This window comes from Lissotriton vulgaris, chromosome 1_2 (genome assembly GCF_964263255.1).
Source record: "Lissotriton vulgaris chromosome 1_2, aLisVul1.2, whole genome shotgun sequence".
In the NCBI taxonomy this organism is placed as follows: Eukaryota; Metazoa; Chordata; class Amphibia; order Caudata; family Salamandridae; genus Lissotriton; species Lissotriton vulgaris.
In genome coordinates this window covers 32244075-32270481 of record NC_141686.1, presented here as the reverse complement: position 1 = coordinate 32270481, position 26407 = coordinate 32244075, and the positions used below count along the sequence as shown (strand labels likewise).

At 49.7% G+C, this 26407-nt stretch overlaps 1 protein-coding gene across 4 annotated transcripts in view; it reads left to right on the top strand.

Moving 5' to 3' along the window:
* Positions 1-26407, top strand: part of BICD1 (BICD cargo adaptor 1) — an 808512-nt gene that overhangs the window by 367701 nt on the left and 414404 nt on the right. For all 4 annotated transcript variants that reach the window (XM_086952776.1, XM_086952778.1, XM_086952777.1 and 1 more), the window contains exons 3-4: positions 4190-4342; positions 14983-15429. In XM_086952776.1, the coding sequence (XP_086808902.1) occupies positions 4190-4342; positions 14983-15429 (600 nt within the window). The remainder of the gene's footprint in view (positions 1-4189; positions 4343-14982; positions 15430-26407) is intronic.

The window sequence follows — 26407 nt, the reverse complement described above, 5'->3', positions numbered from 1 at the left end:
TGAAATGTGATTCAGAACAAGATCTTCATATAGATCGGATTACTTTCAGCATATTGATAGTACGGTATCCCAGAGTTTCTGAGAAAAGTCCCAAGTTTACAACGATAAAAGATGGAGCCTGGAGTGACTCCCTTTTGCTCACTGCCAAACAAATAATGGATAAACAAAATAAACAAATTACCTATACGGTGCAGTATGCACAGCGGTCCCATAAATGCATGTAATACAATGAATGTGAATGAGCTATTATGCTTCATTCAATATTGAAAATATGGAAACATGAATATATAAATACCAAAAGGTGCTACTTAAGTGATAAGAGAGCTTACATTTGAATGCATTAGGTAACCTGGAGGAGACCTAGGACCTGATTACGAGTGTGGCGGTACGGTAGCCATGCCCTCTGGGAAGCTCCTGCAATGCCAAACCTGTGTATGACCTGACCACCAGATTTCGAGTTTCTCAGTGTCTGGAGGGCTTGTTCTTGGCGTTACCATGGCGGTGCCTCTGAAATTGGGCACCGTAGTAAGGAACGTTAAAAAAACAGTTCCTGCAAGGCATAGAATGAAAAGTCCATGCCCTGCAGGAACTGGGGTGCATGTACGGGGGTATTTGGGCCCCCCTCCATGCACCCCATGGACCTGAGGCAACAGGGAGTTTCCTTTCTGTCACAATTTTCATGGAGGAGGAACCGCCATGAAAACCGTGGCGGAGAGGAAACTCGTAATATTCTTGTAGGAGCATAATGCTGCCTCAAGACCTCCCCGCCACTGCCAGGGAATGAAAGTTCCCTGGCGGCTGTGGTGGCGCAATGGTGATCCAACCGCCGAGGTTGTAATTCAGCGGTCAGACCTCTGGTTCTACAGTGGCTGGACTGCCACCGCAGCTGCCCCGCAAGTCTGGCAGTCCTCGAACCTCCAGACTCGTAATCAGCCTCATAGTACACAGGCTGTTGGGAGCTCCTCCAGACATCCATTGTTACTTAGATATGCCTCAATTGTTCTCTATCACCTATTGCACGTTTGATTCATATTAGCAATGTGATGCCACTCTGATTATGTTTGTCGCACATATTAGTATTTATTTAATTAAGTTTACTTTGGTGAAACACTACACCAACTTTGGAAATATGCATACTGCATTCACCAGAATGCAATGGGGAGAAAGAACTGTGCTGAGATGAAAGGCAGTGTGCTCCCTACCCCTTGTGTTTAAAAGGCTCCCTTGAGCCAATGAGCTGACACCTGTGTGCCTATAGAGTGGTACTGTGACCTGTGAAGACTTGGGCACCATTTCAGCAACTCCTGAGGACTTTTCTCTGTTCTCTACTACTTTTGCTCTCTACTGATGAAGGGCTAAACACAGAAACACATGTCTAGAGATAACAGCACTACCTGCATCAACGTTGGTGAAAAACTACAGCAACTTTTTCAAGTAAGCGTACTGCATTTATCAGAATGCAATGGGGAGAACTGTGCTGGGATGAGAGGCAGAGTGCACCCTCCCCCCATGCACTTCAACCTTTAGTCTGTTCACATTTTTTGCCACCCAGTACAAGATGTAAGCATGGAGCAATGGGTAACTTCAGTTATTGGCTCACTTCTCTGTGAGTGAAATCATTCGTCCCTTTCACAAGGAGCGCATCCACACACAACGTAGTTCTCATCAGTGCCAGAGACTACTATGGCACTGTTTTTTTTGTTGCAAAAAATATTTTTGCTTTTAGCTAATTTTGTCTTTGTTTATATTGACAAGGGTCCTGCAGCTTCCCCAACAATAATGGATGTATGACATTACAACGCATGCTTTTACCACGCATGCCTTTACATCGCAAGTTTTACAACGTATGCTTTTACAACGCATAGTGTTGAGGGGTGCTGGATAGTGAATAGTTTAATTTACTATTCCAACTCCAGTCCCCGTGGATAGTAGGGAAGGTGTTGGATAGTAAATTAAATCTATTCCCTATCCTAGAGCGCCCCCCAGCGCAATGCGTTGTAATGGCATGCATTGTAATAGTTGTGTCGTAAAGGCTCTGCGTGGTAAAAGTTGCGTTGTAAAGGATGTTCCCCACAATAACATTTTTCAGAAACCATGAGAAAATATACAAACATTGATAAAGCCTAAAGGACAGATTGGCGAACGTTACACCACAATACATTTACATTACGGTCATTACAACGCAAGTCGTTACAACGACTTGCGCTGGATGGCGCTCTACACTAAGGAATAGTATGATTTACTATTCCAACACCTTCCCTACTGTTACACACACTGGAGGTGGAATAGTAAATCATACTATTTCTAAGTCCAGCGCCTCTAGCGCAAGTCATTGTAACGACTTGCGGTGTAATAACCATGATGTAACGTACCACAATCTAAATGATCGCGTTGTAACGTTACATTTTCGGGCAGATTCCATGGCAGACCTGTTTCCTTTGCAGTGTTCTCTTACACTTTTTATTAAATGGAGGAGCTTTGTACTCACGGAAAGCTATTCCAATTGTTAGTCTTTGCTCTCCCCGTATCATTCAGGTAATGTGCTCATGTTCATGAATATGGTGCCATTGATAACCTGAGATTTGTATTAGGTTTTTACAAAGTCAGCTAGAGGTTGCAGGTGGATAAAAGCAGCATTAGTAATGCTGGCGGTGTGCAGGAATATTAGCTGATTTCACAGCACCTTGGCAAATACATGTTGCGGAATCTGGTGGCTAGAGGGGATAGTTTGGAACATCTGCTCGTGAAACGTAAAGTTTCACAAGGGATTTCTGTCTGTAAAGGCCAGACGTTAGTGCAGAATTACATTTGTTTCAGAATTTATTTTGGAATATTTACATCCGTTATTCTGTAGCAAAATTGTAATTCTAAGCACAATATCAGCAGTTGTCGCATTACAGAGTGTAAACAGATTAGAGTTGTATTGCATGTGTACAGAGAATATTATTCTGTTGTAACTAAAATTTTATCAACCTGCCTCCTTTACTTGCTGTGACCTTCGCTTGTCTGGTAGCAAACATCTGCTGCTCACGAAGAAAGTCAATGCGCTAAATCCGGATCTTAGCTAATAACAAAGAAGGGGCGGCTCCTCTGTTAAGGCGGAGGGGCTACGCCCCAGCTGCTGCGAGTACAGCAGGTACACAAAGAATATTAAAATGGTCATTACCATACCATTTTCCTGTTCTGTGTGCCACCGGCCGCGTTAGCTCAAGTGTATTGGATGGGGCGGGGCAGATAGATTACTGTGTATTGCAAGATGACTGCTTCTAGTGCGCATGACAGATTGGCCACCTGTCTACAGCCGGCCACTCTGTCATGCGCACTTTACAGCCTTCCAATGCTGCACAACAGCTGAGGCATTGCAGGCATAGGCCACCTGCCTCAAAATGAGCACTGGATCAGCCTGCTCCAACCAATCCAGGCGCTGCTGAACAGCGCCAGGATTGGCTACATTTGGAAGCAGGAAGTAAACCACCTACCTTTCCTGCTCCTCGTCGTCGGGAAGGGCAACAGGCAACATATCTGTAAGTTTTATGGCACACCGCTCCCCACTAATTTTTAAAGTTGCTAGCCACCCCTGTAACAAAGCCACTCCTTTGCCATCAATACTTCTCACATTTGGAATTTTCTCACAACCAAAATACTCACTGTTTACAACTACGTCTCCTTCTGACATGCTTTGAAAACTTATCTCTGGAAATAACATCTATTTGTGCAATCACTGCTTTCTACGTTGTAGTCCACTTTACGATGCTCCAAATTTGCTAATTCCAAACAGTACTAATTAAGGTGCAGACCTCATTTATCCTCACCTTAAAAATGAGGTATTTGTTTCTTCAGTGTGAAATTGTTTTAGATTTAAAAAAAAAGTATTTTTTATATAGTTCCGATCCTTTGATTTGGGATCAGTCATTGAATACAATAATGATACCTAAAGGAATATTGAAGTAGTCTTTATTCTAGAAACTAACATTAGGCAGCATGCTGCTGCAACTTTGTCATTTGGATTGCTCTGACCAAATTTTCATTACTACAAAAGAACTGCAGCATGCCTGAAATGCAAATAGTAATGCACATGTTCGCTCATTTATGTACTTTATTAGTTATCAATTGCAAATTTTCTGAGCAAATTGAAGATCGTGTGTCTACGATGGGATACTAACTATGCTGCATTGCCTTTTTCTCACAGAACAATGAAATATTGGAGCTCCAGAGGATACGGATGAAAGATGAAGTTCGGGAATACAAATTTCGTGAGGCGCGACTCCTCCAGGACTACACCGAGCTAGAAGAGGAGAATATCAGCTTACAAAAACTGGTATCCACCCTGAAGCAAAACCAGGTGAGCACCAAGCAAAACTCTGTCAACGGGTAGGAATGACGTAAGATTTTCAGCAAACAAGTTCTTTCTGTTTTCGTTTGAGCTCTTGGCTCTTGAATGCCTGTTGGCCAACTTGAGGATTGCCTGTGCTGCAGCAGTGGAAAGAACCAATAGCTCATATAGGTCAGGGCTGGGACCCATATTTCTTTCAGAACACATTTAAAAATCTTGCTGCTTCTCATCCACCTCTTTGTCTTGTAGTCCATAAAGACTTAAATAACTTTAAAATAAATACCACAACGTAGTAGAAAATAAGATTAATTCTCCTGGTATGCGCAGAGTGGGGGTTGGCAGTGGCTATAGCAGAACCTGTATATCTTTTTAATGAACAAGCAGCATCGCCCACTCACCCGTGCCCTCACTCACTTGCTTTCTCGTGAGTGGCAGATTGGTACAATGTAAAATGAGAAGACCTGCGACTGGACCTTGGCGGGATTTGATGGTGACAGTGAAGAATGCCAGGAAAATGAGTGACTGGAGAGATAAGAATAGGACCAATCTAATCTGATGATTGCCACGGATGCTACAGGGATCTGGTGTAGAAAGCAGAGTAGAGTGGTCCACCATGTCTAACACTACCAACACCCGCATTATGGCTAGCCCATGCAGGATGTCATAATTGTTGCACCTTTTAAAATTCGATACTGTGAAGATCAGAATTTAAAATATGTTATAATTAACCCCAATTACACGTTTTGCCCTTTAAAGCATGTAGATTTTGTTGCTTTGTACTTATCCAAATTTATCCTTGAACATTTTCTGTAATATAGAAACTTGTAGTTCCAACTTGTAATTTTAATGGACTGCTCATAGTGAAGGCATCAGAGGCATGGGGCAATAGAAATCTGAAAGAGGCACGTTAGTGATAGATTCCTTACCTTAAAATATCCCCAGGCGTCAGACTGGATCCGTAAATTTTTGCGTAGCAGTACCCTTGCGCGTCGGTAGGCGTCGTCTGCGGCTCCGCGTCCGTCGTCGGCGTCGTGGGCGCCGTGAGGGCATCGTCGGAGTACTTAGACACCGCCTCCACATGCTGACGTCAGTTCTTCTTTTTTCCGCGCCAGCAGCGCAGATCCGGAAAAAGTTGTACCTTAGTCACTTTTTGCCTAAACGTTTTTGATCCCTTTTGATCATTTTTCTTGAGTCTTGCGACTCCGGACGGTGCCGATAGGGATGCCTGGTTTCAAGCCTTGTGAGGATTGCGACCGACTGATGTCGGTCACCGACCCTCACCGTCGGTGTCTCCACTGTCTAGGCGTCGACCACGACGACAAGACCTGCCTCGACTGCCGGGCCCTGCCTTCGAAAGCTAGGCGGGAGAACTCGAACTCCGGCAGTCGGCCCGTGCTGTGAGAGGTCCCGGTCTCAACGGAGGTTGAGGGACAGGTCGTGGGGTAGGAGCCGTCACAGCTCCGGGAGTCGACATCACTCCTCCGGGTCGAAGTCGTCGACAGGTAAGCACAAGAAGTCGAAGAGACGTTATCGCTCTTCCGACTCCCCCTGACGCTCGCGCGACGTGGCCGGGGTTTCGGGTGATACCCCCCACGCGGCTCCGTCGGAGTCACGGGCGTCGCGGCCTGCCCCACACCCTCCGGTCCCTGGGCAGAACTCGACGCCGGGGGAGATCGAGCGCTTCCTCATGGCCATGAGATCCATCGCTTCTCCGACGGGTTCCGCGGCGCCTTCGGGCCCAGCGGACCCGTCTGGGGGCCCTAGCGGGTCGGGTGCTTCGGCCCCAACGCCGCCAGGTGCTTTGGCCCCGACGCCTTCGGGCCCCACTGGAACCGCTTCAGGATCCGGGTCGTTGCCGGTTGACCTGACGACCTCACCGGCGCTGATCCCTCAGGTGTCACCCCCGGCGCCGTCCTTGGGCGGCGCTGTCCCCGATGCCTCCCTCGCTCCGCTTCCGGCGAGTTTACCTTCTATGAACCGGCCCCATCCTTTGACAACCCTGATTATCAGGAGATGGGTGATGAGGAGTATTGGAAGGGGTCTGAGGACCCTCTGACACGGGAGTGTCAGTCCCAGGAGGACTGGACAGGTCGAATTGGGGGTGCCAGTGGTCTGGACACCTCACCAGACACTGGCTTTGCCTCGCCTCCTACCGTGGCTACGGAGGAGGGGGCAACCTACAGTGTGGTGTTGAAACGGGCAGCCAAGGCCTTGGGCCTTGAGCTCCCCGTCGCGGCCGTGAGGACTAACCTCCTCACTGAGGTCCTTAAACCCCAGTCAAGCTTGGCTGAGCCTCTGCTGCCGTTTAATGAGGCCTTGACTGATGTTCTTTTGGTCACTTGGTCCAGGCCCGCTATGGGTTCGCCCGTAGATAGGAATGTGGCCAGACGCCACCGCCCGGCCCCGGGCGACCCATGTTTCCTGTCCACCCACCCCACCCCGAGAGCCTGGTCATCCAGGCTTCGAATTCCCAGACCGCATTCCCGTCGGCTCCGCCGGACAGGGAATCCAAGAGGTATGAGCAGTACGGCAAAAAGGTATTCTCCTCCCTGAGTCTGGGACTGCGGTCTTCCAACACCGCATGCCTCTTGGGCCGCTACACCCACTCTCTCTGGGACACGGTCGCGGAATTGCTGCCAGAGTGTCCGTTGGAGGTACGGGCCAAACTCGGCCAAGCCCTTGTGGAGGGCCAGGATGCAGCAAAATACTCTATCCGGTGTGGGCTGGATACCACCGACTCACTGGGCAGAGCGATGGCAACGACGGTGGTGATTCGTCGCCACGCCTGGTTAAGGTCCGCCAACTTTTCGGCCGATGTCCAGAATACACTCATGGACATGCCGTTTGATGGCCGTCGCCTTTTCGGCGACAAGGCAGACCACGTGCTTGAGCGCTTTAAGGACTCCAGGGCTACGGCCAAGTCCTTGGGCCTCTCGGCCCCGTGCCAGCAAACGGGTGCCTTTCGCTCCTTTCGTGGCCAGGGAAGGGGCGCCCCCACACGTGCTGCCAGCCATGCACCGCAGACTGACATCCAACGCGGTGGCGGCTGTGGAAATCGCAGTTGAGGCGGTCGGGGACAACGGCGAGGCCAGTCCACACCTTCCCCCGCAGCATCCGCCTCAAAACCCTCCTAGTCCGTGCTTCCAGGCCCATGTGACGCCAGTGGGGGGGCAGAGTTCGCAATCACCACTCCCACTGGCGCTCTGTCACATCGGACCGGTGGGTGCAGCAAATCGTCCGAAGGTGTTACTCCCTCCCCTTCGAGACGACCCCTCAAGCCATGCCACCGCAATACCACCGCTTATCAGGGGATCATATGCGGCTTCTGCAGGAGGAAGTTACGGCCCTCTTGGCCAGGGGGGCCATCGAGCACGTTCCTGGACCAGAAGTAGGGTGTGGTTGCTACTCCCACTACTTTCTGGTACCCAAGAAGGGCAAAGGGGACCTACGCCCTATCTTGGACCTACTGAACGTAAACGGCTTCCTCCGGAAGAAGAAGTTAAAAATGCTGACACTGGCTCAGGTCTTAACTCCCCTGGACCCAGGAGACTGGATGGTAGCGTTGGACTTGCAGGACGCTTATTTCCACATCCCCGTCCTGCCGGCTCACCGGCGCTACCTGCGGTTCACGGTTGGCCACGAGCACTTTCAGTTTACCGTGCTCCCCTTCGGCCTTACCAGCGCCCCACGGGTGTTCACGAAAGTGATGGCGGTGGTCGCAGCTCATCTGCGCAGGTTAGGGGTTTCAGTCTTCCCCTACCTCGACGACTGGTTGTTGAAGGCGGGCTCGCCCCAGACAGTCGTCAGCCACCTCCAGACGACGGCGAATCTCCTGCACCTGCTGGGGTTCTCCATCAACGTGCCGAAGTCACACCTGTGTCCCTCTCAAAAGCTCCTCTTCATCGGAGCGGTTCTCGACTCGGCGCAGTTTCGGGTTTATCCTCCCGAGCAGCGGGTTCGGGATATTCAGGCTCTGATTCCGGACTTTCAGCCTTTATCCCGAGTCTCGGTCAGGTTGACACTGCGGCTTCAGGGGCTGATGGCTTCCTGCATCCTTCTGGTGCATCACGCCCGTTGGCGGATGCGGGCTCTGCAGTGGGACCTGAAGTTTCAGTGGGCCCAGCATCAGGCCAAACTGTCCGACCATGTCCTGATCTCGGAGGGCACTGCGAGACAGCTGCAGTGGTGGCTCACGGACCGCGATTGGGTCAGCGGCAGATCCCTCTCCCTTCCCCAACTGGAGCACATAGTTGTGACGGACGCGTCCCTCCAGGGCTGGGGAGGCCACATGGGAGAGGCGGAGATCAGAGGCCTCTGGTCTCCGGTGGAGTCCCAGCTCGATATCAACCTTTTGGAGCTGCAGGCGATTCATCTTGCACTGAAAGCATTCCTCCCCTCTGTCCGAGGTAGTGTAGTGCAGGTGTACACGGACAACACCACAGCCATGTGGTACTGCAACAAACAGGGCGGGGTGGGGTCGTGGACCCTATGCCAGGAGGCTCTGCGCCTCTGGCAGTGGTTGGAACATCAGGGCGTGTCCCTGGTGGTTCAACACTTGGCAGGTTCTCTGAACGCCAGGGCGGACGAGCTCAGCCGAAGGTGCATGATGGATCACGAATGACGTCTGAACTCGGACGTGGCACAAGGCCTCTTTCAGCAGTGGGGAGAGCCTTGGTTGGATCTATTCGCCACAGAAGAGAACGTGCAATGTCATCAGTTCTGCACGTTGGAATTTCCAATGCGGCACTCGCTCGGAGACGCTTTTCGTCGCGAGTGGAGTTGCGGTCTGTTGTACTCCTTTCCGCCTATACCACTTCTGCCCAGAGTGTTGAAGAAGATCAAACGCGACCGGGCCCAAGTCATCCTTGTGGCTCCGGACTGGGCACGAAGGTACTGGTATCCCGAGCTACTCAGTATGTCAGTCGATCCCCCGGTTCGTCTGCCTCTTCAGGAGGACCTTCTGTCGCAGCAGCAGGGGACGGTCCTCCACCCGAACCTGTCCAGTCTCCACCTCCATGCTTGGAGATTGAGCGGCGACAGTTGAGGCCATTTGACTTGCCTCCTGAAGTCTGTAATATCATTCTGGCAGCCAGGCGGCCCTCCACTAAGTCGGTATTCGCCTGCAGGTGGAACAGATTTGTGGCATGGTGCACAGCAAAGGCTGTGGATCCTCTCTCTGCCCCTCTTTCTGAGGTTCTTCTCTTCCTTCTTTCTCTTGCCCAGCAGGGCTCTGCTCTGGGCACTATCAAGGGCTACCTTTCTGCCCTTCCAGCCTTTCTAAGGCTGCCTGATCAACCATCTTTGATCAAGTCCCCTATTGTAAATCGTTTTCTGAAGGGCATCACACACACGTTTCTGATGTGCGCTCCCTTCGAGCCACTTCACAACTGTCCTATCCGCCTTCTAACTCTGAAGACTGCTTTCCTGGTTGCCATCACCACTGTCAGGAGGGTGAGGGAGCTCCAGGCTCTATCCTCTAAGCCTCCTTTCCTTTCTGTCTATCCGGACAAGGTTGTGTTGCGAACAAAACCCTCTTTCCTGCCCAAGGTAGTCACAGCCTTCCACATCGGGCAGTCCATCACCTTGCCCACCTTCATTCCGCCTCCGCATCCCTCCTAAGAGGAAGATCGGCTCCACCGTCTGGACCCAAAACGTGCGCTCTCTTTCTATTTGGATCGCACACGCCAGTTCCGGGTGGATGACCAACTCTTTGTTGGTTACGTAGGACGGGCGGTGCACAAACGGACCATCTCTCGGTGGATCGTGTTGTGCATCTGAGCGTTCTACTCTATGGCTAAAAAGGAACCTCCTGTTGGGCTGAGGGCCCATTTCACTCGGGCCACGGCGACTACTACTGCCCTGGGCCGAGGAGTCCTCTTGCAGGACATTTGTCAGGCAGCTACGTGGGCCTCGCTGCACACGTTTGCAAGACACTACTGCCTGGACAGCCAAGTCCGGAGGGATGGCTTCTTTTGCAGTTCCGTCCTCCAGGACTTTCTGGTGTGATTATTGGTTCGCAGACCCACCACTGTGGTTGGTATTGCTGGGGTATCTATTCTAAGGTAAGTAATCTATCACTAACGTGTCTCTTTCAGATGCACAAGTTACTACTTGTGTAACGGTATATCTGTAAGAGACATTAGTTAGTGATAGATTCCTTACCGACCCAGCCATCCTCCCCGTTCTGCGAACCGATATATAGGGTTACGGTCATCCCCTTTCAGGGCCCTAGTTTCAATGGCACCAGTGTTGGTTTTTGACATGGCTCTGCGTTTTTGGCACGGAAAAGCTGTGTCTAAGAACTGACGTCAGCACGCGGAGGCAGCGTCTAAGTACTCCGACGACGTCATCACGGCACCCACGACGCTGACGACGGGCGCGGAGCTGCAGATGACACCTACCGACGCGCAAGGGTACTGCTCCGCAAACATTTCCGGATCCAGTCTGACACCTGGGGATATTCTAAGGTAAGAAATCTATCACTAACTAATGTCTCTTACAGATATATCGTTACACAAATAGTAACTTGTGCGTCAAGGGCAATAAGAAATATTTGGTGGGGTGAGGGCAGGTTCTGCAGAGTAAAATTGACAAATGGGAATTTAAATCGACTGAGTAGACTGAAAGAGAGCAAATAAAGAGCTAGTAGGCTAAACATACTGACAGTAATTAAATGAAGAGCAGCAGATAACTCTTAAAGGCCGAACAGCTGCAGATTAAAGAAGCATTTCTGATCAGTACCTGAGAGAAGGAAAGGGAAAATGGGGAAGATAGGGGCAAGGCAGATATGTGGTGTAAAAGAGAATGCAAGAGTTATCAATTGAAGAATAAAAGGGTAGGTAGGATGTGGAAACAGCAAATACTACAACCACCACATAATGAATTGCCTTTGCAATGCAGGCAGACCACTGAATGCTTGTGAATTATGTGTTCCATTTACAGCGCTAGTTAAAGTTCAACACTTTCCCTGCTTTTGCGGGGTCTGGAGTTGGAATAGTAAATTATACTATTCCAAAGTCCAGAGTCCCCCTAAGGCAAGTCGTTGTAACAACTTGTGTTGTAAGTGGAATGCGTGGTTCAGACGTATTTGTTGTTCCACCCGCGTTGTTAAGGAACACGTGGGAAAGGAAAGCGTGGTTGTGTCATACAACGGTGGGATGGGTTGGCTTAGAGGAGAACAGAGATTCATCAAAATTGTTAAATTAGTAGCACTACATTTGTATATGTTGAAAGATAAAGAGCATAATACCTTTATGTCTAACTCAGAACATTTGTATGGTTTTATCAGTTATGTATTTTGTATTGTTTTTAGTATTCAACACTTATATCTATTAAAATAAGATCCACTGCAGACAGTTGTATGGTTGCAAATCAAAAAAGCTAGAGAAAAAAGAGAAAAAACATAAAAACACAGGCTTTTAATATAAAATATTTATTAAGCTGACTGCTCATTAAATATGTGCAGGAAGTTGTATTTCACTTTTCGAAGTTGAAAAAATATTGAAAAATATTCGGAGAAGGCATTTTCTGCTTTAACAAGCATGTTCCTGATTTACCTATCCATGAATATTGGATGGCAAACATACCTCAGTGGTGTCTGAACCAAATTATGATATCAAACATCCTTTAATCCATATAGCAAAGCAACTGCATTTGCTGTGCATTGTTATGGAGCCTGTACAGCTCTAATATACCATGTTTTCATCAAAACTAAATACATTCCTGGGCGATGGTAAGTAGTGACAAATAAAAAGTTCAAAAAAACATCTAATTTTGTGTTAAATAATTACACTTTTCAACCCCCAAAAATCTATTAACTCTGGCAAAAATAGTTTCACGGTTGCTGAACACCTTTCATTAAGTACTTTATTTTCATGTATTTTTTCTATTGTTTTATAACATATGCCCGTGACCAGCGGATGTTGCAAGGAAATGGGGGAGGAGTTACTCCCTATAACTTGGGAAGTTATCTAAGACTGTGCTTGGTGGAAAGAGATGGTCTTCACTGTTAAGGAAGTGTTCTGATGTTAGGCTAATGGCAAAGGTAGAATGAAACAGATTCCCAGGCTGAGGAGTCTTGATGATGCAAAAATCTGCCCTGACACCCTTAATATGTCTGTGGGAACATTGTGAGACCTTGAGGAGGCCAGTCTTAGCCGTCTGCTTAAGTGGTAAAGTGGAAATAATTCAGCAAAGTAATCAGGGGCCTTGTGGTAGAAAGAGTTCTGTGGCATGCAACATGTTTTGAATTCAATGTTTTATTAAGTTAGCAGCCTATTGGAGAAATGTTAAAGCTGAGTCATGTGATCAGTATTTTCAAGCTGAAGAATAGTCAAGTGGTAAGGTTTTGATCTCTTTGCTCTTTAATTATGTATTTTTAACGTTGAAGTATACATATACTCCATTGCAGTAATCAATGCACGACAGTGCCACCACTAGAAGGAGTATTGTTCATTCCTGAGTTATAGAATTCCTAGTATTGAATGAGGTATATGGGTCAGCTTCAGGATTGGACACATCAGGAAATTAAGAAAAAAACGTAAGACTTAGCTCTTCGCACTTTTATCTTCAGCACTCCATTTCTCCTTGCAACCCTTATAGCACCGGGATACACTTTTGAGTAGCCGCACACTCAATAAATCCCCTACTGATACTCATACTTAATAAGAGCAGCTTTTAGGGCTGTGACTCTATGGAAATGGGGGTAGGTCACCAAGGAGAAGCGTGAGGGGTTATGAAGTGGATTGCTGAACTGTGGCAAAGAATGGGAAAATGTAGAGGTGAGAAGGGAGGTTTCATATCATTGATGGGGCAGCAGACCAGCAGATAAGTTTCCATTTCCTGTCCTTCTAGCTTTGGAATTTACTAGGATCAGATGACTTGTGCATAAAGTGGTGTGAGTATGCCCTGAGAAAGAAAGAGAGAGAGAAAGACACAGAACAACATAGAGAGACAGATAGAGACAGCGCAGAAGGAGTGTGCTGTTCGAGCGTCAAGTGAGTGGATGTTACACTCATCTATGTGAACATGAATGAGTGGTTGAATGGTAGAACATGGGCCGTTGATCTGATACCAGGCCAGATGGGATTTCAGTATTGCACCTTTTTAAAAGAGCAACAGGAGTCAATTTGGAAGACTAAAGATGTTGCCCTGATGGCAGGGGCGAGGGAGAAACCTGTGAGCTCCATAGCATCATCGGCTAGATCTCGGTTTGGTTGGAATTTACCTCCATTGATAAACATGAGCTCGGTTCTCATGGGGTTCAGTTTTTGACATTGAGGTTTAAATAGCAGGCCCTCAGGACCTGTATGTTGATGACACCTCTAGATGTAACTTCCTATTGTCTGTACATCAGTGGATTGTGGTGTCTTGAGTAGCTATTGCAAGGGGTTCTACATAGAAGTTGGCTAACAAAAGTGCAAGGTTGGAAGTCTCCGGGATCTTGTGTTTGACTGGGAGATGAGGGGATTTTGAGGAATCCACGTGAATATTGCTGGATGTTTGTCAGAAACAAGGTGAACCACTTAATGTCAGAGTTAAAGATGCTCGTCAGGGAATATAGGGTGTTAAATAGAATTTGGTGCTCAATGGAGGGAGATAGGTTAGGAGGGCTCACCTTGATTAGCAATCTAATGAGTATCTTCCAAGACATTGCAGGGGGCTGCAGCGACCAATCGCCGTTGGAGTTGGAAGGCTGCTACACTTTTCAGACCCTTGCAAAGAAAGGGGGTGCGTTAGGAACAGTAGCTGTCTAAATCCTCTAGATCATCCAGATTAAAATGCCTTTTTATCATAATATTGAAAGGAGAACCAGAAGAGACATGATAGAGGATGTGGGGAGTGGGAGCATGTGCCTTTCCTTGTATTGGGTAGGTCAGTGTTGTAAATGGTGTCAGTTTTGTTGTGGAGGAGATTTTTGATGTTTAGCCTAATGCAGTATTTGCCAATGTGAATAGAGATTTTACCTTCGTTTTCAGCTCCTGTAATTATGCTGGTGTGCTGGTCTGATCTGAGGATTTGAATTGTGTCTTTACTAGTGGAGCTTATATATTTATGGAGAAACAAGGCCAAGTCCTCAGAAGACTCAGAAATACACCAGAGCCTGTGCAGCTTCCTAATGGCTGGCTAGTAGAATTTAGATCTTAGAAGAAGCAAACAGGCCTTGAATTTGACTTTCATGAGATAAAGGGTACTTGGGAATCAATAAGTGATATGAGTACAGTATTGGATGCATTAAGAAGGCAGTTCACATTAAACCTGGTTGCTTTTGAAGGTACATGGAGTGTTCATTGGAGGAGGCTGGGGCTTTCTACAAGCATGATCCACCCCCTGTGGTGGATCTGGCGGACAAGTGGATCTGCAGGTTGGTTTGGGTTGTGGAGTGTATATTTAGTCTGGATTGGTGGAAAACACAGAAAGAAACATTGGGGAGTTTATAAAATGGAAACAAAGACCTGGAAGGACAGTTTTTATGTGTTGCCCTAGGGAACAGCTGTACAATTTACATACATGTTAATGCTAGCCCCTCCGTCTATTAAGCAATATATTTACCAGTGCAATAGTATGAGCCATCAACATGGCTTGGCTGTGGTAAGGCCATGCCTCATTATTACAGCGTGTATCAATGTTTTGTGCTTTTCTTCTTTCAGGTCGAGTATGAAGGGCTAAAACATGAGATCAAGCGTTTTGAAGAGGATACGGTCTTGCTAAACAGCCAGCTGGAAGATGCCATTCGGTTAAAGGAGATTGCGGAGCATCAGCTCGAGGAAGCTCTGGAAACCTTGAAGAATGAGAGGGAGCAGAAGAACAACTTGAGGAAAGAGCTGTGCCAGTACATCAACTTGAATGACAGCATGTACAACAACCACATCAGCATCTCAGTGGATGGGCTAAAGTTTGCAGAGGATGGGAATGACCGTGAGCCGAACAATGATGACAAGATGAATGGACACATCCATGGGCCTCATGTGAAATTAAATGGGGACTATCGGACTCCGGCAGTAAGGAAGGGAGAGACCGGTCTGCACCCGGTCTCTGACCTCTTCAGTGAACTTAACATTTCAGAAATGCAGAAACTGAAGCAGCAGCTCATGCAGGTAAGACCTGCTTGAGGGCTCTGTCCCATTCATGTGCTTGCCTTGACTAATTTTTTCTTTGTGCCTTAAAAACTCACATTTGTATTGTGATTTTATTTGAGTTATGTATCTAATAACAAGGTGGCACCTCGTCTTTGGATCTCTCATAAGTCAGGGCAGAAATGTGGTTAGCTTTCAAGTTATATGTTAGTGAGTGTACCTGTAAGGATCCTAACACAACCGATAAGCTAAATCATGGTGTTAGTGAGTGAGAAAATGTGTATAGCACCAACTACATACCTAAGAGTGTCTTGGCACTAACCACCTGCCTCTCTACCCAAAGATAACAGGACAGTTAACAAATATGATTTTCGGAGCTTTCAGTTTATTTAGATGGTTAATCTCACTGCACAGAGCCCGAGTAAGTGAATTTAGAGCTGAGGTCCTCATACAGAAGAGCCTGCCTCCAAGCACTTTAATTGTTACTAACAGAATGGACAACATTTTGAAGAGCATATAGAACTGGCGAAAGGATACTAGGTGACCTTCTGGGAGAGGTGGATGCATTAATTGGCCAAGAAAGCTTTGTAAGCATGGCACAAATACTTACATTTCAACTTTGGTCGCCACCTCATCTCATTTTGAGACAGAACTAAAGATGGTAAGGGCTTCCCTGGTAGTCTCTCATATGAATAATGTGTTAATTTGAAATCATTTGGAGTTGCTAATTGACATCCAAGATTTTACGTCTTGAATTGATCAGGTGTGCCGGATAGACGGATAGAATGCCTGAGTTGTAATAGAGTGGCTTGTCACTGAATTTGTGGCTTACTTGTCTGCATAGCAATCATGCTGTGACAAATCAGGCCTGCAGATACTGACAGGAACTCCGCTCTACCCTAGCATTCACTCCTGGAACGGTTCCAGGCCTGATCTTCAGCATCAAAGAACAAGCATCTCACATGATCTTTCCCCACCATAAGAAATCAGGCACCCTATCTGACACAAACAGTCTCTGTTACTCCAAATTCCACACAGCAAAATAAATAGAGGACTCAACCTTTATATTTGGGCTTTGAATAGAACACCCTTCCACTCCAGCTTTTCCAGTCAAAAAGTGAAAAAACATAATTTTGAGGAAAGTGCTGTGCCTTTCAACAACCACCCACACCAGCAAAAATCCTCATGAGTAGCAATTACATCCCAGAAACAGCTTACACCCCTTAGCTTCCCTGTCGAAATAAATCAGAGAAACCATAATTTCAATGTATTAAAACTGAAAATTTGCTGTTACTGCGCAGACAGTTTAAGCTTATGCTGCTACCAAGAAAAGAGAAAAATAGATTTGAAAACATATCAGATAATTTAAAAACCTGAAAACGTAGTTAAAACCACAATAACCATGAACGAGATCAGCAAGTGACATCCCACTGGTGGAGAACCTTAGGGTATGAAGTAAGTAGGGAGAGGACAAGGCCATGCTTGGAAATGGGCAGACTGTCCCGGATTAACATAAATTACATTTGGAAAAGTGGGCCACCCATTGTAAGGATAGTCTGGACCAGAAATGCTTCTGGGGGAACCTGTTAGATGACAAAGTCTCAGAAATGCAGTCTATGCTATCCTTTGCTATTTATACACATTTTGAACTAGGGTGGCTTGCACTAGATCGTCTCATTGTGGTGGAGTGACTCAAGAAATCCAGGGAGAATCAAGGAATCCAGAATATGGCCGGGATGCCCGCCACCCTCTCCCAACACCAATTCCCCAAGGGGAGGAGACAGACACAGGTTTGAGCTTTTGGAAGGCGGGGGGGAGTTACCTCCCCGGCCGTATTTATTAAAATATGAAACAAAATTTAAAACATTAAATTAAAAACCTTTCATGAATTATGTACAATTTTACTTTCATTACATTTTTGATGAAGACATGTTCTTTGGCTAACCTTAACAGATCTCTTATACAAAGGTTTCCCAGCCGAGTCTAGCATCCTGAAAATGCATACATTCTAAATTAAAATTGTACATCCTAGCATTAAGGGCCAACGGCAAGGTCTTAACCGGTGTCAGATCCCTACTACCAAACTCCCGCCCTCACGGTGTGAGTGGCGCATGCGCAGAGGACTTTACCCTCGTGCCAACTGTAACTTCCCTTTTCGTGGGGGCCCCCTTTCACTCGACGCCATCTTAAAGGTCGTCCGAGTTCCCGTGTGAGGTATCTGTAAGAAGGACAGCGTGGACTCCCCCCCTTCCCCACACTCTCTTCCGCCGGAGCGGATATCCGCCCCCGGGAAATTCGTAGGAGGGGCATCTAGCCATCTCCCCCCTAGGAGGGGCCTATGGCCGTCTCCCCCTAGGCGACCCATCCGTAGTGGGTGCAGCCTCCCTGTGGGAGGGGCCAATGGCCGCCTCCCCCCGGGCGCTCCCATCCATTCTGGGTGGCGCCCCCCCTAGGGACCTTGAAATTACTGCTCACCAATCATGACCTTACCGCCACAGGCCGGATAGTTGACCGACTATCCGGCCCCCCCACACCTCCTAAAGGTCATGCCTCCTCAAACCCCTCAGCCATGCTATGAAGTCTCCTATGAGTAAATCATTCCCCGCCCTGGACAGGTAAACCCCATCATTCAAATAAAATTGATCACCCCGAATACACCCATGGGGAATGCTATGCAACTGCGCGGAGCGAAACAATTTCCCAATCTTATTGTTGACCCCCTTTACCGAGTGGTTCAACGCTGACACAGAGAAACCCCCCCGCCAAACTTTCCTGGGGATCATGTGGGACCAGGCGATTGTGCACCCCGGGAGCCTCTTAGCCAACCAGCTGACCGCCGACAAAATGTGTTCCAGTAACACTCGTCTTCCCAGTCTTACTAAGTCATTGCCCCCCAAGTGTACTATGATTATAGATGGCGGTGACCTTCGCCGCCCTAAGAGACCCTCCATAAATGGTTGAAATTGGTCAACACAGAGGCCTCCTTTCCCATGGAAGGTCACTCTGAACCCGTATTCCCCAGATGCGTGAATCGCGTCACCTGCCATGAATACGTCCCCGGCGCGCCTCACGTATGAGTGGCCCACGACCCATACCACTTGCTCTCCAGTCGGTGATCCTTGACCGCTGGTCTCCCGGTGATGGGTTGACTCCAAATTCCGCCCGCGTCACAGGCTTGCGAAACTGTAATTCAAACAAAAGACAACAAGCGTGAGTGCATTTCACCAGTCTTTTACAACATGTGCAATCGCACATACCTCTTGAAGCAGTTCGAGGACCAACTGCCTAGCTGTTTCACTTCTTCCGCACCCAGACCCCGGGCCGTAGCCTCTGTAGTGGCCCCTATTCTAAATGAGTGAGTCCCAAAATCGCACGGGTCCATGCCCGCCGCAGCGATTGTAAGTGCCAGCACCCTCTGAAACTGAAATCTCGTCAGAGGGGTGCCATCCTTGTGCCTAAGCAGGCTCCCTCCCCATGTCACCGGCCTCTGTGCCAAATATTCCTCTAGACACTTTATCGGACAAGTGGGGCACCCTCGAGCGCGCTGCACAACAACACTATCTCCCATAGCTCCCTGGTCTGTCTTGGACCTGGCTATCGAGATCAGCATCGAATCACCCCGTATTTGTACGTGATCCCTGCATAAGCCTCCCTCCATATCTTTCTTGTTCCTCGCCACGAGTTCGCTTACCCGCATGGCCCCATGAAATGCCACGGCGAAAGCCGCCCGGAGCAGAACTGCTTCGGAAGAGGAGGAGCATGTCTCATCCAGCTTTGCTAAAAGCCGAGACAATCTCTCTAAACCAATCGGGCGCCTCGTATCCTGTCTGCGACCCTCCAGGCGTTGCCAGCCACGGAGCGCTTTCCTAACTAAAAAGGAACCCGTTGGGTCCCTTATGCCGTGGAGCTGTGCCATGAATGAAATGGCCGCCCTATATCCATTGGCGGTTGCAGCTGATCGGCCTTCTCTATGCAGCGCTACTAAGAAACCCAGGAAGGATTCCTCCTGCCCCCAGCTATGTCTCCCTGCCAGGCCTAAAAAGGTGCAGTAGGAACGAAACGCTCCCTCATAAGCCTTCCTCGTCCTGGGCGCTAAGCTGGCTGCCACGAGGTGTTGTAATCCGGGGCATCGATCAGCCATAGTGCTTCGGGGAACGGTGCCGCCACTAGGTCCGCTGTGGGTAGATAGCCCCTGAAAGCCTGCATGTGTGAACGAGAGAGTGCATCAGCTGCAATATTCAGTACACCCGGCACATGTTTTGCCCTGAACTGTACATTCAATCTCATGCAACGTAACACAATTTCTTTTAACAATCTCAAGATCCATTTGCAGCGGGCTGCCTGCTGATTAATGCACTCAACCACAGTCATATTGTCCGACCAAAACACTACTGAGCGGTCCCTAAAATCTTCTGGCCATGCCAACAGAGCAACCCAAATGGGAAATAGCTCCAAGAACCCAATGTTACCTGTCAGACCGCTGGAGTGCCACCACGTCGGCCATACTTGCACCGACCATCGGTTACCAAAGATGGCGCCAAATCCTACGCTCCCGGCTGAATCGGTCCACAAACCCAGTTCGTCCGATGATGCTGGGGGTTTGTTCCACACTACTCGACCGTTGAAGTCCGCCAGAAATGCCAACCAAATGCGCGTATCCTGGCGGACCTCTGCCGACAGTCTCGTGCGGTGGTGTCCCTCCTTGAGGCCCACCATAGCTTGTGCAATGGAGCGTGAGAAGGGGCGAGCCATCGGTATTACTCTCAAGGCAAAGTTAAGCTGACCCACTGTTTGTTGTAACTGGTGAAGGGTCACTTTTTCTTTTCCCAGGCATTGTGTTAAGGAAGCCCTGAACTTGGCCACCTTCTCCATTGGCAAACGGAAGCATCCTTCCACTGAATCGAGCTCAATTCCCAGAAACTCCAGTGAAGTAGATGGCCCCACCATCTTACCTGGTGCCAATGGGACTCCAAACTCCTGCATGAGGATGCAGAAGTCCTGCAGCGCCTGTGCACATTTCGCATTGCCAGCCGGCCCCAAGAACAGGAAGTCATCTAAATAGTGCATAACTGGTCTATGCCCAGTGGCCTCGGTGAATGCCCACTCTAAAAAACTGCTGAACATTTCGAAATAAGCACAAGAAATTGAGCAACCCATGGGCATGCATTTATCCATGTAATAGTTCCCTTGGAACGTAAAACCTAGCAAGCGCTGGTCCCGGGGATGTACCGGGAGCAATCTGAATGCCGATTCGATGTCCGATTTCGCCATCAGAGCACCGGGGCCCAGGTCATTCAGTAGCTCGATGGCATCGTCAAACGATGCATACCGAACCGAACAGACATCCGGATCAATGGCTTCATTCACCGAGGCACCCCTCGGGGCCGACAGATTGTGAATGAGTCTATACTCCCCCGGGTCTTTCTTCGGAACTACTCCTAGAGGTGAACACACAAAGTCCGCCACCGGCGGGCATGGAAAAGGTCCTGCTACCCGCCCCAAGCTGACTTCTTTGGAGATTTTCCTGGCTACCCCTGCTGGGTTGTGTTGGACGGATTGCTGATTTTTACAAAAGGGGCTCCCCCAAAAATTCCCCGCCGGGATGTTGAAGCCATACAGGAAACCACTCCTCAAAATCCCGGCGGATACATGATCAGGGTATTTATTTAACCAGGGAGTCAAAGCCATTATGTCAACGGGCGAAGACGATTGCTTCCCAAGCATCACCTCACTCTTGCTTGAACCCCCCCCTTTCCTCCCGAACCACCACTCTTGGATCTACAGCTACTCTCCGGGTGTGAGGAGTTCCCACAGCCCGCACAAGCATGCTGGAACCTACATGTTCCCTGGGGCCTGTTACAGTTACCTCTGTTGAAACCCCAGTAGACCCTGCGCTTGCCCCCATTTCCGCCGGTCTTGGGGTGTGATTCCCCACCGGCGCTTGCTCGAAAGGGCTGCGCAGGCCTTTGCTGAACAGTCCCAGGCCCGCTCCCGCCCGGCAAGGTGCCATAAATCTTTCTGAGTCTTTGCGTATTCCATCTCACGATGGTCGGTCAATAATGAAAACATATTAACATACTTGTCCCCCCATATCATTTCCTTCGTGGCCGCAGGGATGTGCTGGGCCACCCTCTCGCGCCTTGAAGGCACTGAACTTTCCCCCACCATTGGCAATGGGTTCTTACCGGGTTCAACCGCCGTGTCTGCTGTCTTTTCCCGGCCAACCGTAGTTATTCCTGGTGCCACCTGTGGGGAAATAGAAGGAACATTCGCCGTCCCGGCTTCTCTCGACTGCCGTAACTGCTCGATTTTTAATCTAGCCTCCTCGGCTGGATCCCCCGCAGCCACTGCCCCCCCTGCTTTCTTTTTAAGCCAGGGCAACACTGCCGCTAACTGGAGGGCCAGTTCTGGGGGCATCTGATCATCATTAACCGGGGTAATTACAACAGGGATTGGTAAACCTATGTCCGGACTCGGTACCGGGCTGTCCGCCGGTGTGATGGGGGCAGCTGGGGGCACCTCCGGAACCGGGTCCTCCCCGGAGACCGCCCTCTTCTTAATACGCTTCCCCCTACACTCAGGGCCGACTCCCGGCATGGCCGGGCCTATCACCTTCTTAGGACGGCCCGAGGGGTTGTTCTGGGCCGCTAACTGCTTTTTAACTTCGGCCAAACCTCGACCGATCGAATCAACTTTACCCAGTTTTCGGTCCATGATCGCCATTCGATTCGACAAGGTGCGCAGTACCTTCTCCAGCTCGGAGCTCTTTCCCGATTTTTTGCCAGCCATAGCTTCGTTTACTCCGCTCAAGTCGAACGACGAGGTCCCAGATCCTTCACACTCCTGAGACTGAAAGAGAAACAACAAGATTACAAGTTCTCAAAATTGCCGCTTGTTCCGTCGAGGGCTCACGAGCAACGAGTGGTGCAGCCTTCAGAGCACTGGAACAAGAGGACGCTTCTTCGGATTCCCGCTCGATTTATCCGTATGCAAGAGGGCGGGGGCCCTCCTCAGGTACGCCCACTGGGCGTGGTCTTCCGGGCGGGTGTCTAGGACAACCCCTTCTGGGCGGGAACGGCGTGCTCCGGCTACGTCGCTTTGGGCAGGAAGGGTTTCGCAGCGGTCGAAGCGCGGAGGTAACCCTTTGGGAGTGATTCAGCGCTATATAAGCACACAATTAATTAATTAATTAGACAGGGTTTGTTTCATACTCTACCAATAACACAGTGATAATAAGTAAATTAGTAAATAGAAATAATTGCACAGAAATCTTTGAATCTAGTTAGTCAAATACAACACTGTTGGAAAACGGGGCAGTATCTGTGAGGTCTGCACATTTGTCCTTCACTGAGAACCAAACACCCTAGTGTAGCGCCTGACTCTCAGAGGGAAGCGATGCAGAGCAGTCCAAGGCTTACTCAGGCTTACTCAAGGGAGGTGGTGTGGGCTAATAATCGCCATTACAGGTGCGCGGATGTATGTTGTTACAACGCATACTTTTACAACACATACCTTTACAGCGCTTTTTTTTACACTGCAACATCCATTACAACGCATTCCATTACAACGCATGCCATTACAACAAATTCTTTGAAACTACCTTTACAACGCATTCCACTACAACGCATACTACATTTACAACGCATATCATTACAACGCATACCATTACATTGCATGTATGGTAAGTATCGGATAGTGTAGGGGTAAAAATTACTATTCTGACTCCATGGGGGTGCAACAGTAGGGTAAGTGTTGGATAGTGTAGGGGTAAAAATTACTATTCTAACTCCAGAGGGTGCAACAGTAGGGTAAGTATTGGATAGTGTAGGGGTAAAAATTACTATTCTAACTCCAGGGGGTGCAACAGTAGGGTATGTGTTGGATAGTGTAGCTATGCGTTGTAATGGTATGCGTTGTAATGGTATGCGTTGTAATGACATGCGTTGTAGTGGTATGCGTTGTAGTGACATGCGTTGTAATGGTTGTGTTGTAATGGCATGCGTTGTAATGGATGTTGCGTTGTAAAAGTTTCGTTGTAAAGGTAGTGCGTTGTAAAAGTTGCGTTGTAAGTGTTGTTTCCCCAGGTGCGCAGAAATAACACTCAATAATTGATTGTCCAGTCTGTACTTTGCTTTATAAAAGTAAGAGTACATTTATTAGACACACACACTACTTAATACTATGCACCAATTTACAAATATACATAAGCTATTGGAATTACTTTGTGACATTGCATAATGTCTCCACCCCTCCTAAGAAGGTGTGCGGTCTAGTACCACCACTCCCATGTATGCACATCAGCTTGCCTCCCAATGCAGTGGGTCGACACAACCTGGAGCGAGGGCCTTGCCCACTGGCACCATCCCAGTGGCGACCCACCCCATCATCTCAACAAGCATTACGAATAGGTACACCTGCCTTGGAGACACATAACCCTGACTGAGCATTGTATACTGACCATACAGTTTGCACCTCTACATCTTAGTAGCTAACAGTCTGGGTTGTTCCTACCCTAATGCAGTAGTAAGAATACATGTTTGGGCATCCCCTTAAATGAGGTACTTATCATAGCTGATAACAGTTGTAATGCATTGCAATCACAGCCTCTAAAAGGCATCACAGGTAAAATCACAGGATTAAGCATTTATAGCCAGGCACCCTAGCAAGAATGTCTGGCAACATAACCCCACTTTGCTTATGACATCACCTTTCACTGGTACTTCACATAACACATGTGACTTCCAGTCCCTCTAAAAGAAATAACCTTAGTAAATGCATTTCTGGTGCAATTACACCTCTTCACCTCTAGGGGATGACCTTCTCCAGACATCCCCAACTCAGACCTTCATGTTGTGGTGCAGTCCTTTAGGCATCCCCCCAGCTGTAGAACAAAAGTTCCAGCCTGAAGTTGCTTTGAGTGCTGGCTGAGCCCTTGAGGGGTTATTCCTTTGGAGTCCCCAGAGACTCAGGGAGGGACTTTTCATCTTTATGCTGGGGGAGACTGCATTGCTCCTGCAGCTCCCCCTACAATTTGCCAAAAATGGGATTGACCTCCCTCCTCTGAGGGCTACCAGACGCCAAAAAGAGTAGATATTCCCATACCTTGCAAGGCATTATAGGACTCTCTGTGTTCCTGACCGTGCATATTATAGCAGCGGCTCCCTTGCTGCTCTGGGGAGAGCCGTGCTGCCCTCGGCAGCCTCACGCCGCGTCTTGGCTTTGTTGGAGGATCCAGTCCCACCCGGACCCCCAGGTGAGTACTGCAGCTCGGGAAGCCCTTCCTGGCTACTCCAGCTATTTTCATGGGCCCGGTCCCACCGGGCCCCTCGCTCCTCACCCTTTTTCTTGGGGGGCCCAGGTCCACCCAGGCACCGCCTCTCTCCTCCGTGCTGGAGAGCCACCTGGGGAGCCGAACCCTGGTGGCTCCCGCTGACTCCCCACCCGGTCCACATCCTCTGGTGAGGCCATGGGAACCTGAGAGTCCGTTTTGCGGTCTGCCTGATCCGGCGGGCAGGACCTTCGGGTAGTGCGCAGCACTCCCCCGTCCTCCTCATCACGTTGGGGCCATACTTCACTGGGAGGACTGCATCGGGCCTGGGGTCCCGTGCCACTCAAGCGCCTTCAAGGGGAGCGACGGCGCTCCCCGGCTGTACATTGTGCGCGAGGGGGGTTGCGCAACAGCGCGCCCCCTCCTCTTCAGCTGCATCACTGGGGTCGGGATTTGGGGTCCCGGGCCCCCGAACCTTATTTGAGGGGGGCGCGGCGGTGCATCCCTCGCCACATGACACTGGGGCCAGGGTGGGCTCCTGGCACCCCTCATGGGCAGATTCACGGGAGCTCTTCTCCTGGGGGCAGCCCCTGGGACCTGACCCAACCCGGGGCATATCCTGGAGTGGCAGCGGAGCCCCACGCACTTCATCATCGGTTGGCCAGAGGTCAAACGTTGCTTCCCTTTTGGGGGGCATATCTCAGCCCCCAAGGGACCGATCTTCATGATTTTGGCCTCTTCTTGCTCCTTGCCGCGCACCCCAGTCACTGGGTTCACTTTCCTTTGCCTGCCTGGTCTCAAGGTGGATAAATTCAGCAGGGATCCGTCTTCACTGGCTCCTTGTGCGAGCCTTTCACCTGTCTCTCCTCCTGGGCCTCTCTTCTCTGTGCGCAGAGGACCAGGCTTCTGTTCACTGGTCCTGGTCTCCCCTCCTGGAGCAAGTCAGGGTCCTGTGCCAGTTTGGAGGTTCTTCCTTCCAGCTGCCCATGGTGCCAGGCTCCAGCACCAGTTGGCTGCCAGGGAGAGCCCCCCGCAACCTCACGCCGCGTCTTGGCTTTGTTTTGAGGGTCCGGTCCCACCCGGCTCCCAGGTGAGTACTGCAGCTCGGGGAGCCCACCCCCGGCTGCTCCAGCTGTTTTTATGGGCCCGGTCCCACCCGGTCCCCTGGCTCCTCACCCTTTTCTTGGGGGTGGCCCCGGTCCCACCCGGGCATCCCCTCTCTCCTTCGCGTCAGAGAGCCACCTGGGGAGCCCACCCCTGGTGGCTCCCACCGGCTCCGAGCCCGACCCACACCCTCTGGTGCGGCCCCGGGAACCGGAGAGTCAGTTTCGGTCTGCCCAATCCGGCGGGCAGGACCTCCGAGTAGTGCAGCGGCACTCCCCCGTCCTCCTCATCACGTCGGGGGACGGGGATGGTGTACCGGGCCCTCAGGGGCCATGCTTCACGGGGAGGACTGATTTTCTGCGTCAGACCTGGAGTTCGGTTCCCGGGCCCCTCCCCGGCTGTACTTTGCGTGCGTGGGGGGTTGCGCAACAGTGCACCCCCTCCTTTTCGGCTGCATCACTGTAGTTGGGACCCCAGGCCCCGAACCTTATTCGAGGGGGGTGCGGTGGCGTACCCCTCTCCGCATGACACCGGAGGCCAGGGTGGGCTCCTGGCACCCGCATGGGCAGATTCACGGGGAGCGCTTCTCCTGGGGCCTGCCCCCGGGACCTGACCCACCCCGGGGCA